Below are 11,953 nucleotides of genomic sequence, written 5' to 3'. Positions count from 1 at the left end.
ACCACCCACTACCCCCAAACACCCCTCCCCACTGCCCACTCAGTGGCAATGGCCAGATCATCTGTTTTAGTGGTGTTGGTTTGAGGGATGCATACCAGCCAGAATACAAGCTCTTCATCAAATAGCATCATGAAATCTTTGGGGTCCACCTTGGAAATCAGAAGGTTTAATATTTCATGTCAAAGACGGTCACTGCAACAGTGCAGCACTCCCACAGCACCTGCATCAAGCCTCTGCAGTGGGAGAGTGTTCCCGACGCTGACACCAATTCGAGAAATTCATTACCTCCCACCACACCTTGCTTGATACTAATCGTAACGCATTGACATTCTGGGCTTCTGGTTTAACTTAGACAAACAAATCCCGCGCGTGCACACACACAAAGATCAGGCTCGACACGAACAGTCCTTTATTCTGGAATCAGGCATTGAATTCAGTACTGCAAAATTTAAAAAAAAAACACAGGCTGCTTCATTAAAATCATAAAGAACAAAAAACAAAATCAAGCTGGTGGTGGAGCGCGTCTGTTGACGCTAATTACATGAAAACGTCCCTCCAGCCACTGAGCTGCGTCTAAGCCGAAGAAAAACAACAGAGCGAAGGGGAGCAGCCTCAACAGTGGAGGGCAATGCAATTGTCCAAATGTCGACTTCATTTCTGAGCATGTTAATCGTTAGCAGTCCACAGGAAGGAATGTGTTGGCTCATACTGAATGGCTCATTTTGTAGTCCAGCTTGAAGTGACCGTTGCAGTTTGTGGTCCAGAGGCTCCACTTATTAGCGGAGGATAATGTGCCTTTCCACGCAGTAACCAGCATAATCAAATAGAGGTCATTGCGACGTCATCTATGAACAGATTGTGTTTCCTGCTTCAATGCCTGAACTCGGCATCCTAACATGCCACAGTGCACCTTGCATTCATTCCCAGGAGTTCAATTACATGCGGGATTTGTAACTGGATACGTTTAAGTCCATTTGTCTTGCCTTTTTAATACCAGTTTGCAAAGTTCTTGGACTTCTGACAGCGTTTTCTTTTTTACTCCTGAGTACTAGCTCATCTTCCTTAGTCCAAAAAAATAATCAATCAGTAAGGAACCATTTCCCATGAAAACTTGCAACAACAGTGGCAACGTTCAATGGTAGTCACTCAGCTTTTTAAAGAAAAAACTGTTTGCAGTGCAACACCGACATTAATATATTTCCCTCATAATGTCTCGTGTGCTGTCTCATTTCAGAGATTCTCTTGTAACCTAGTACCTTTGTCCTTGGATCAGCAACTTTGGCCCAAGTCAGACAAACCACCTCAGTTTTACAGAATTTGTCACAGGGTTATTGAAACAGAGGCACCAGAAGGCACAGAAATGTGCTCAATTCTGCAATGAGACATAACTGTATTTTCAAGCAACTTTCATATTCCATTTCTGAACTGGCTCTTTTTAAAAATCCCTAAATGAAAAATGCAACAAGCCCTATGTGTCAAATTCTCACAGTAGTGGTACAGGTGAACACTGGATTAATTTAAGGTTGACAGGACTTTAATGGGGCAACATCCCTTTAAATCCTGACTGAAAGGTTTACAATGTTTTATAATGTTTATAATGGTTTATCCTGTTATAATGTTTGATGAGCTGCAATAACAAGGTACTTATAATACATACACATAGGGACAAGAGGCCATTCAGCCCCTCTAACCTGTTCTGATATTCAGTTAAATCACACCTGATCTGTATCTCAATTCCATTTACTTTCTCTGGAGTCATATCTTTCAGTCCTCTGAACCAACAAGAATTGAACAATCTCAGTTTTGAAAATCTCAATTCGCCCCCAGTATTGACAGCCTTTTGAGTGACAGTGTTTCAGATTTTCACCACCTTTTGCGAGGCACAATTCCAGCCCTAGATGGCCTATGGTTAATCTCCAGATTCTGTCCTCTGGTCCTGGACTCCTCACAGTTGCTTTCTAGCCATTATATCAAAGCAATGTAAATTTCCAGTTCAATGATTCTCAAACTTCAAAAGCTCTGGGAAAATACATCCAAGTCTACGCAGCCCATCCTGCTAATTTAACCCTTGCCTTCCGTTAAATTCAGCTGATTTCTGAGGCCTGTACACCATTTGAGAGGTGGTGCCCTAAACTGATTGCACCAGGCCAATAATATAAATGCCCCATGGCAATTACTTAAACCAACTTACAATTTCACACTCTGATGACATAGTCACGTACCACTAAATAGAACAGGTTCCCAATTTGACCACCAAAATCAGGTCCAAATAGCAGATGTTGGATATGAACAAACCCCTATGCAGAGGCACCAGCGAGGTTTACCTCTGTGTGCGGTTGTGTATAAACAAGATATTGTCTCTTTAAGGCCAGTTCAGCTCAGGTTGGTTTCAGCAGCACATTTGCTGTGTCTAGAGGATGATTTACAAATCGAATGAACCTTACTATTCACTGCACACTGTGTCCAGAGCAACATCCTGTTAATCAATACAGAAGTTCTTGACAGCACTGTTGGGAAATCCATAGTTTCTCTCTAAATTTTCTTTTCATTTATTTCAAATCCCCAACAAATCACCAACACATAAATATGATAGTAAACATTGAATGTGCAAAAGCAAAGAGTTCTACAATTTTAGTCCAAAAAAAACCATTTCATATAAATAATTTATAAATCCCCCTATATGAGTAAGTACAAAATAAAGGAGTGTTATAGTCACACGTGGAACATTACTGGGTATAATTTCCTCTGGGTATAAAGTGAATATAAAAGTAAACATGAATGTGCGGTGAGAAAATGCAGGCTAGAATGCCCATTGTTACCTTTAGCAAAAGATACTCCTGGGATGCAGACTAATGGGCACTGGATTCACATATCATGAATGCCCTCAATTGCCCACCTTTCTTCCATTCCAAAGCTCCATATAAAGGAGCTGTAAAGACGGAATTATTATTCCCACGGCTCACTCCCATTGGTAAAAGGGCTGAGAATTGTTCAGCAAGAAAAAAAAATGTGTACAATGGTGAACGGTTCAAGTTCACATCGTGGTGACATTGTTAAAAGTCCTGATTGAGAATACAATGGGGACAAAATGTGGGTCTGACCTGTCAGTTGCTACAGGAAATTAACCATCTCAAAAAGAAAATGCTGCAGATTTGGGCGTCTGAAAGTGCTCGAAAACAACAGGTGGCAGCTTTAGCCGCGACAGGATGAGACCAGTCTCACCCAACTTGACAACCACTGACCCAAATCAGCCTTCAATTCTGCATAATATTGGACTTACAGCCGAGATGCCCTGCATTCAGAAAGATGGATAGATAGGATGACCATATCCAACACCTTGCTTCTGGTTTTGAAGGGGATAAATGAATGAATTGAAATAAAACTAACAATGGACCAAATGGTGTGGAGCTGGATGAACACAGCAGGCCAGGCAGCATCAGAGGAGCAGGAAAGTTGACGTTTCGGGGCTCCACACTGTGTTGTCTGTGACTCCAGCATCTGCAGTTCTTGCTATCTCTGAACGGACCAAATGGGTTGGTCAGCTGGAAGTCTGTGTGGGCCTGTGTGGCATCAAAGGGAATGGATTAGCAGGAGCAAACAGAGTTAGGTTGAGTCGCTGCTGCAAGCAGAGTTCGATCAGGAAGACAGAGGGAAGTAGTTTGGGTCAGGACACACCAACAACGGTGGAAAATGTTGGAAGAAGCTCAGGAGGAGGCCGACTGTCCTCCTGCCTCAAACTATTTAACTGCACTCCCAGATTTCCGAAGCAGGCTTCGCAAACTCCTACTGGGGGGTTCATTCCAGTGAAAGATTGCTGCATTCCACAACTTAGATCAATTAAACCCCTGTTTCTGAGGAGGGCAATGCAGTCTGGCTGCCCATAACAGGGATAAACGAGACAAATCAGAGGAAGAGCCTGATTGATGACCTTTCTGTTCTCACTTTCTGACCCGAATCGGCCACCTTAAATACGGACAGAAATAAAAAGGACAGCCGAGAGGAAGAGGAAAATATACCCAGGAACTGAGCTGGTGGGAGCTCACTGATGTGGGGGGGCCATGGGGAGCAGAGGAAAGCACACATTTTGTTTTAACTTCCAGCTGGACCTGGACACTGAGATGAAGTCTGATTGGATAAGGCAGCTCCAGTCAACTGTGCAAAGCACTCCCATTGAAAAGGCTAGGAACTGCTGTCCTCACTCACCACACACTGCCTAAGGTACCTGTTCTGTGCAATCCAGGTGATCCGGTATAGGGAGCCCCGTTAAGACTGTGAGGGCTTTGTTCCACACAGTGAAGGTGGGGCACACAGGCTGAACAAATGCAATGTCAAAGGTGTATAGGTGCTGAGCATTAACAGCATCGTAGAAGGACAAAGATCCATTGTCGTAGTCCAGTAAAAGACCCAGGCGTCGGAGGTGGGGCGAGGGCTCCACAGGTATCTCCTTACTATTGTGCCTTGCAACCCAGCTGTTATTACACCGGCAGAAAACCCAGGAGAAGGCGTTCTTCCCAATCCACTCATGTTTTGGTGCTGACTTGTAGGCGATCCCAATTGCATACCTGGAAATAAAATTGAAACAGTTTTACTCTCTGCACACTGCTCTGCATCCAGCCACATTACATTGAACTCACAGCCAAAGAATACGCCACTCAATCCATAGGGATTGATCTGTTACACCGGTGTCCTTTAACCTTGCTTTAACTCACCCTTCCAGAATAACCTTCTATCACCTTGTTCCACATTTAGCTTCCCCTTAAACAATCAACAGCTGTAGTTCTCTTTTCATTCATGGGATAAGGATGCCACTGGCCAGGCCAGCATCCTAATTGCCCAGAGGGCATTTAAGAGTCAACCACCTTGCTGTGAGTCTGGAGTCACATGTAGGCCAGACTGGGTAAGGATGGCAGTTTCCTTCCCTAAAGGCAATTAGTGAACTAGTTGGGTTTTTCCAACAACTGACAATAGAGTCATGGTTATCATTAGACTCTTAATTCCAGATTTTCCATTGTCTTCAAATTTCACCATTTGTCATGGTGGAATTTGAACCCAAGTCCCCAGAACTTTATTTGGGTCAATCATTAATAGTCTAGTGACAATGCCACTAGGCCATTGCCTCCTCCCACGTTAAGCAATATATTAAGCAATCTAGAACCAAGGCTGAAATACAGAGTGGAAGTACAGATCAGCCAGCTAAGAGTAAATTTTGCCACAACTAAACCTAGTCCTAGTTATAGACCACATTGGGATATTTTGTACAGTTCTAAGCACCATTCATTACATTAAGATTGGCAGGAATGCAGCAGAGATTCACTAGAACGTTTCCAGGCTTCCAAGGAGTAGATTATATGGGGAGATGACATAAACTGGATTTGTAATGCCAGAAGGACAAAGGGTAATTTGATGGAGGTTTTAGGAGTTGTTAGAGTGGACAGAAGGAAGCTTTTCCCACAAGTCGGGGAATTTATGACAAAATAATATAATCTTAAATTAAGAACTGTCATTCATCAGAAAAGACATGAAACACTGGCTGCTTCACTCTGCTGATGGTAGGATATGCACCTCAGACACAAGCTGGTGGATTCTCAATTCATCATTTTAAATCTGAGTCTAATCACTCTTTGCTAACTATAAATGTGCGGGGATATGGAGCCAGGATAGGTTGCAAGGGATGAATGACCTCCATCTGTTCCTACGTTTGCTGTAAAATCTGTCAGTACAGAGATGAGGAAGTTGTACTGAGAGTGGGCTGCTGTAAAGTAGAAAGCATGGGTAGGAAATCCCAGCAATTTCTTAAGACCACTTTGCAGTGCGTCAGAGAGGAGAGTTTGAGAAATAATCCACAGATATGTTGCCTTCTCTCAAGCACCCTCTCCCACAAATACAAAGGGTCTGTTTCCTTGGAAACGGACAAACTATAATTGGCTGGAAGAACATATTTCACAATGTCTGCTGGCAAACAGGAGGTCATCCTGTCAAACTCTTCAGTTTTTCACACTTGCCTATTGAGGATACCCATATAGTGAACCTGCTGTATTTATGTAGCATTGTTAACTGTATAAATAGTCACAAGGCGCTACGCAGAAGCAGCATTTGACAAAAGTTGATGCCAAGCTAATGAAGAGGGCACCAAGACAGACTGACTAAAGCCTTGAGCAGAGAATTGGGTTTTACTGAGTATCTTTAAAGAGGGTGTCACCTGGAGATGGCGTTCTCAAGTGGATCTCAAAACATTGTGAAGAAGCCATAACTGATGGCACAGAAGAGCTTTTGAAAATAAGTAACTTATATCAAGTAACTTATCGATGCCCAAGTTTTTTTGTTGTGATTCGCTGGCAACAGTTTACCTGAAGAATGAAGTCTAATGTCGTGGAAAATTAGATGTCATGGTAGTGAGGAGTGGTTTGGGTGAAGACTGAAGCTAGCAGAGTGTATGATGATCTCCACATTTGTGGGTAGTGTTACTCCTATAGGCTTAAGACTGCAACAATGCCCCTTCTGCGAGTTTACCTACCATGGGTCTTGGCCATTGGGTGCACTACACTATTTGAGGCTGGTCTATCTTATCCCTATCTAAAAGTAACTTTCCGCACACACTCAGTTTTTGTAATCTGTTTATTAGCACTTTATTAGTATTTCTAGCTCTCTGTATAGCGTTTCCATTCTGCTCCTCTTTGAATCCCAGTTTGCTGATGTCAGAATAGCATCATCATTATTAGCATATTAATTTCCCATAATACTCAGGGAGGGAACGGCTGTTAAAATCGATTGCAAAGAAGCCATTTCGGTTACCATGGGATTGCTTATTCCTGATACTGGGTGCTGAAGAGGGGAAAAGAAAGAACTCCATTACTTTACAGCAATCTAGGAAATGCAAAAATACAGGAGTGAACAATGCTGGACTGTTTTGAAATTTGCAACGAGGCAGAGGCAATATTAATTGATGCCTAACTGAATGGCCTCAGGGGCTTCCAGTGGAAAGTGTAATGTTCCACTTGAAATTCCTCCAGCTACACCGCCTCAATGTTCAACCAATCCACAGGCGGGAACCTCCTTTGGGAAGCCTGGTTTCTCAGCAGTTTGGCTGCAAGGTCAGGGGAAGGCACGGTGATGTTGGCTGAGCTCGAGCTTACACAGCAGCTGTCTCCAGTAACTGCCACAAAGGCTTTGCACTTGGGTTTGTTTCTGCATCGGATCATCATGGATACCAAGGCCACATTCTGAGTCTGCCCAGATAAACACAGCTCCCACTTAACACATTCCCAAAGCAACCTGTCATGAACGCAAACAAAAGAAGGAACAAAGCATTTCAAAAGGTACTTGTGCCCATAGCAATCGATGCAGCTGTTTCCAGTTACTTCAAAGCCATTTTCTGCTCCGGAGTTTTGTAAACACAACCTGTTGCCAGATATGCAAACTCATTTTTGTGCATCATTTTGCGATATTTCAGATCCAATCAGATATTTAGTTGTTGGGTCATACGGAACGCGAGTATTACTGAAACGAGACAGCTGGCTGAAACTTATTCAACCTGTTTGGTTTAGAATTTAAACAAAGCCTAGCAGATAACTGTCAATAATCATTAATTGGTGCATTCTTTGTAGCATCACACCGAGTCCACGTGCCAACGTATTATCACTCTTCTTTCATGCCGGATAAATGCTTTTTTCCCCCTTGAACTGGTATACTTGCCCATTGTCCAGATGAAGGCAAGACTAAAAGCTTTGGCAAAAAGTGTCTTTTTTTTTGGCAAAAATTCAATATTTGTTGCAGTAAAAATAAGCTGGAAGACCAGATGCAACTGATTCTATAGCCAATGCTCTGAGTTTGCAAATGTAATCTTAGTGAGTAATTTTGCCTCAACTCTACACTAGGTAAGACCTTGATAATCTGTGACTTCCACTCCCTTTACAAATGCAGAGGACCGGATTATTTTGGTCCTGTTATATCCCTGGTACTCATAACAAGTGCAAAGAAGGAAACACCTTATGGACGGGCATGGAAATATGGGTGTGGAAAGGAGAAGATATGTAGACATGCTTTGTAAGAGATTAAGGTGTCTTGTGAACGAATTAGCTCCTGAATAAATGCTCGAGCAGTTAGCCTTGCGAAAGTGGCAGTGTGTTGCATTCTTAAGCTGGCCCAGTCCATGAGGTGAAGGCTCTTCTGCAGTGCTGTTAGGGCGGGAGTCTCAGGATTTGACCGAGGGACTACAGAGTCAGGGCATAGCTGGTATGAGTTTTAGCAATGCGACTAACGCATGGTACATCTACCAACACCGCCCCCCGCAACCCCACGATATTATGTACTCTCACCATGTGCTTCCTCCAATGAGGATCTCCCAGTAATGACGGCCGCTGTCGATGTAGACATTGCCAGTTATCCCATAGCTCCCTTGGCTGGTGAAACGCTCTGGAGTGTGGCTCTTCTTTGAGGTGGTCTCATCCCGTTCCACACTGAGGTTGTCGTGGGAGACTTTCAGCTTCTTGTGCGCGGATTTGGGATCCAGCTTGAACGGCTGGCCTGGAGTACAAAGGAGAAAAAAGACTGTTACCACAGACATGGAAAACGTGGCAGAGCCCATGGCGCCTTTCATAACCTCAGGCTAACCCAACATGCTCTCCAGCCAATGAAGTGGTCGCTGTTGTGACATAGGGGGCGCACTTATCAACTTGTGCACAGCAAGATTCCACAAACACCAATGTGACAGTGATCAGGGGATTTTTAAAATTAACACTGATTGAAGGACGAATATTGCCCACAACGCCAAGGGTAATTTTGTCAATCTTCTTCAATGGAGTGTTTTATATCCACCCAACACAGCAGACAGGATCTCAGTTTAACACTGTATCTGAAACATTGCAACACAGCAGCCCTTGCTCAGTACTGCATTGAAGAGTCACCGAGATTTTGTGGTCAGCTCCTGAGCTATCCAGATCAGTCTCAGACTTGTATTGAAGGACCAGCCCCCCTCAAATTTCAAGCTGCAGTCAGCCCTTTCAAGGTGTCAGGTATGGTTGACTAGGTAGTACCATTGCTCTGAGACAGAAAATTGTGGCTTCACATTCCACCCCAGAAACGTGAGCACAGAAATCTCAGCAAGTGCTCCAGCACAGTATTGGTTGTTGGTTGGGGGACGGGGGTGGGTGGGGAAGCTGAGATACAGCTAGAGGTGCTGTCCCTTGCATGAGGCTATAAGCCAATGTCCCATCTCCCCTCTCAGTTGTAGATTTGACAAGAGGCAATGGTACCACTTTAAGAAGAGAAGCAGAGATCTGCCCAGAATCCCACACCCCAAATCAGCTAGAAAGAAACAGAATGATTGGTCATTATCACATTGCTGTTTGTGGGATCTTTCTGTGCACACACGGGCACATTACAAATGTGACTCAACAGTCTTTGTTGGGCCCAATGAGCTTTGGGGTATCATGAGGTCTTGAGAGGAGCTATGTAAATGCAGTCTTTAATTCATTTCTTACCCAATGTTCATATATATCTATATTTACAAACATCTCATCAGAAGCTTTCATTGGTCACATGATGGGTTTTGTCAACTGTATATAAGAGATAGCACATGGTTAATAATTTCGGTCAGTTTACGATCCAGGAGGCTAAACATCAACCAGTCTCTTCTCACCAACACTCACCTTCTCAGTGATACTAAAAATGTGGATCTCTCTCTCACTCCCACACAGCTGAGCATGCTGGAATAATCAGAGCCCTCAGCGCTGAGATTGATAAGATGTTTTCTTACTTAAAGGCATCAAAAAATATGGAACCAAGATGTGGGTATGATAGCACCTGGACCGAGGCCTGCTGGGATAGAGAGCTATGAGGCCTGAATTAAATTTATCCTGGTACGGAAACAGCTTTACTCTGTTCTGAGTCCCACATTTTATATGTGATGGTATTGGGATGAGATAAGGGAAAAGCAGTCGCGTGGAAGTTTTGGGGTCTACTCTGAGTATTTCTTTAAGGACGACTGATAGAGCTGCTCGAAACTTGGAGCCTGCATGAGAGATGTGTGCAAACCAACCTAACCATCTGGCCGTGGACTGGCCACAGGAGTCTTGGTTCAGTTTTGAGATTTCTGGAAGCTGCGAGAGGCTCTTGAAGACAGACCCCTATGGATGTAGCAGCATCCAAACTCCTGTGTTGATGGGCAGGTTGGTTTTGATTATCGCTGGGTGCTGCGGCCGTTTCCAACGCCCAACCCCACGGTGCAGCCGGCTTCAGCTCCAAACCCAGTTCCTTCTCCCCCTTTCAATGAACAGGCAAGTTCCTGATGCTGTCAGTCGCTAACCGAGGACAGCTAACAGGGACCCCCGGGAGGCACACTGCTGCAGCAAGGAGGCGGACATGACTCAAGATGTGTGGGGGATGAGGAGGTGACCAGTTGAGGCTATTCAAGCCCACAGCCCCATCACTGGGCCTTTGGCTGTAATGGTCACCTAGCTCAAAGTCTCTGCACTTTGGGTGTTTCCACCCTGATAAGCCCAAAAGAGAGACCGCTCGGATTAACCTGCTAGCCACTGCTCCCGACCAAGTCCTATGATAACCCACCCTCCCTAATCCCCCCACAGGATCGTCTGAAGGTAGGGCGTCAGTGCCCCAGTGTGTTCCCACCTCAAATTCTCCACGGGGCTGGGAAGAATCCGTTTGCTGGGTTGGGAACGGTTAAAATCAGATCTTAGAAAAGAACTGAGCGATAACACACGTCTGCATAGCTTTCCCGTTTTCTGAACAAGATCTGCTCACGAGGCCTGGCTTTCCTCCAGCACGTTCAGAACTACAGCTGCATATATTAAAGTCATGAGTTCTTTCAAACAGTCCAGGAGATAAATGAAAACAGGATCTTATGACAGGGTGCAAGAATTCAGCTCATTAGAAAGACAGATGCTGTTAATGTATGCAGGGTTTAGGTGAGGGTGAAGGTCAAGTACAGTGGGATTTTACAAATGTGTTCTGGCAAACCCAGCATCTTTGAAACAATACAGAGAACGCTGGAGAAACTCGGCAGATCTGGCAGCATCTGTGGAGAGAAAGCACAGTTTAATGTTTCGAGTCCAGTTTGTTGGAGCATCTTTGAAGACTACCATAAAATCTGTTCTCTTGCCACCGATTGCGTTCCCTCTGTCTGGCCACTGACTCAAGTTAAACTGGACTGTGAGGTCTGAGTGTTCTATTTGATCTTGGACTGAGCTCATGTAGCCTCTTTATGAGTAACACATGGTGTATTTTTGTACATGGTGCCATCACAGCCATCTGCTACCTGTATCCTAACTCACACCATCACCGCTGTTGAACCGAAAGAACTGCGGATGCTGTAAATCAGGAACAAAAACAGAAGTTGCTGGAAAAGCTCAGCAGGTCTGGCAGCATCTGTGAAGCAAAAAACAGAGTTACCGTTTTGGGTCCGGTGACCCTTCCTCAGAACTGATGGTGGCTGGGAAAATGACAGGTTAAAACGGGGGAAAGAGGGAGGGATTACTTTCATGAAAAGTACAGCCTTTAGAAACAGCTTAAATGAGATGAAAGAGGCCTGCATTATGCTTTGAATTCATTGAACACCTACAGCGCGAATGCAGGCCATTCAACACATTGAGTCTACACCAACCCTCTGAAGAGCATCCCACCCAGACCCACGTCCTACCACAACCCTGCATTTCCATTGGCTCATCCAACTAGCCTGCGTTTTCCTGGGCAGCACGGGCAACCTAGCATGGCCAATCCACCCAACCTGCTCATCTTTTGACTGTGGCAGGAAACCGGAGCACCCAAGGGAAACCCACACAGACATTGAGAGAATGGGCAAACAACACTCAGGCTGAGGATGGAATCAAACCTGGGTCTCTGGCATTGTGAGGCATCAGTGCTAACCACTAAGCCACCATGCCGCTCTTTGTTAAAATGATACACCCTTGCTCAATAAGATGCTTAACTTTTCTGTTGA

The 11,953-nt window shown here is 44.4% G+C and overlaps 1 protein-coding gene across 1 annotated transcript in view; it reads right to left on the bottom strand.

Annotated features, from left to right (window-relative positions):
- Window positions 1-392: 392 nt before the first annotated feature.
- Window positions 393-11,953, bottom strand: part of LOC109937609 (E3 ubiquitin-protein ligase Midline-1-like) — a 313,576-nt gene continuing 302,015 nt past the window's right edge. Inside the window, exons 10-11 of the mRNA XM_048602529.1 lie at window positions 8,316-8,523; window positions 393-4,562 (exon numbers count right to left, since the gene is read on the bottom strand). Coding sequence (XP_048458486.1) covers window positions 4,214-4,562; window positions 8,316-8,523 — 557 coding nt within the window. The 3' untranslated portion in view covers window positions 393-4,213. The remainder of the gene's footprint in view (window positions 4,563-8,315; window positions 8,524-11,953) is intronic.

This window comes from Rhincodon typus, chromosome 11 (assembly GCF_021869965.1).
Source record: "Rhincodon typus isolate 14 chromosome 11, sRhiTyp1.1, whole genome shotgun sequence".
NCBI lineage: Eukaryota > Metazoa > Chordata > Chondrichthyes > Orectolobiformes > Rhincodontidae > Rhincodon > Rhincodon typus.
This window is presented reverse-complemented; position numbering and strand designations above follow the sequence as displayed.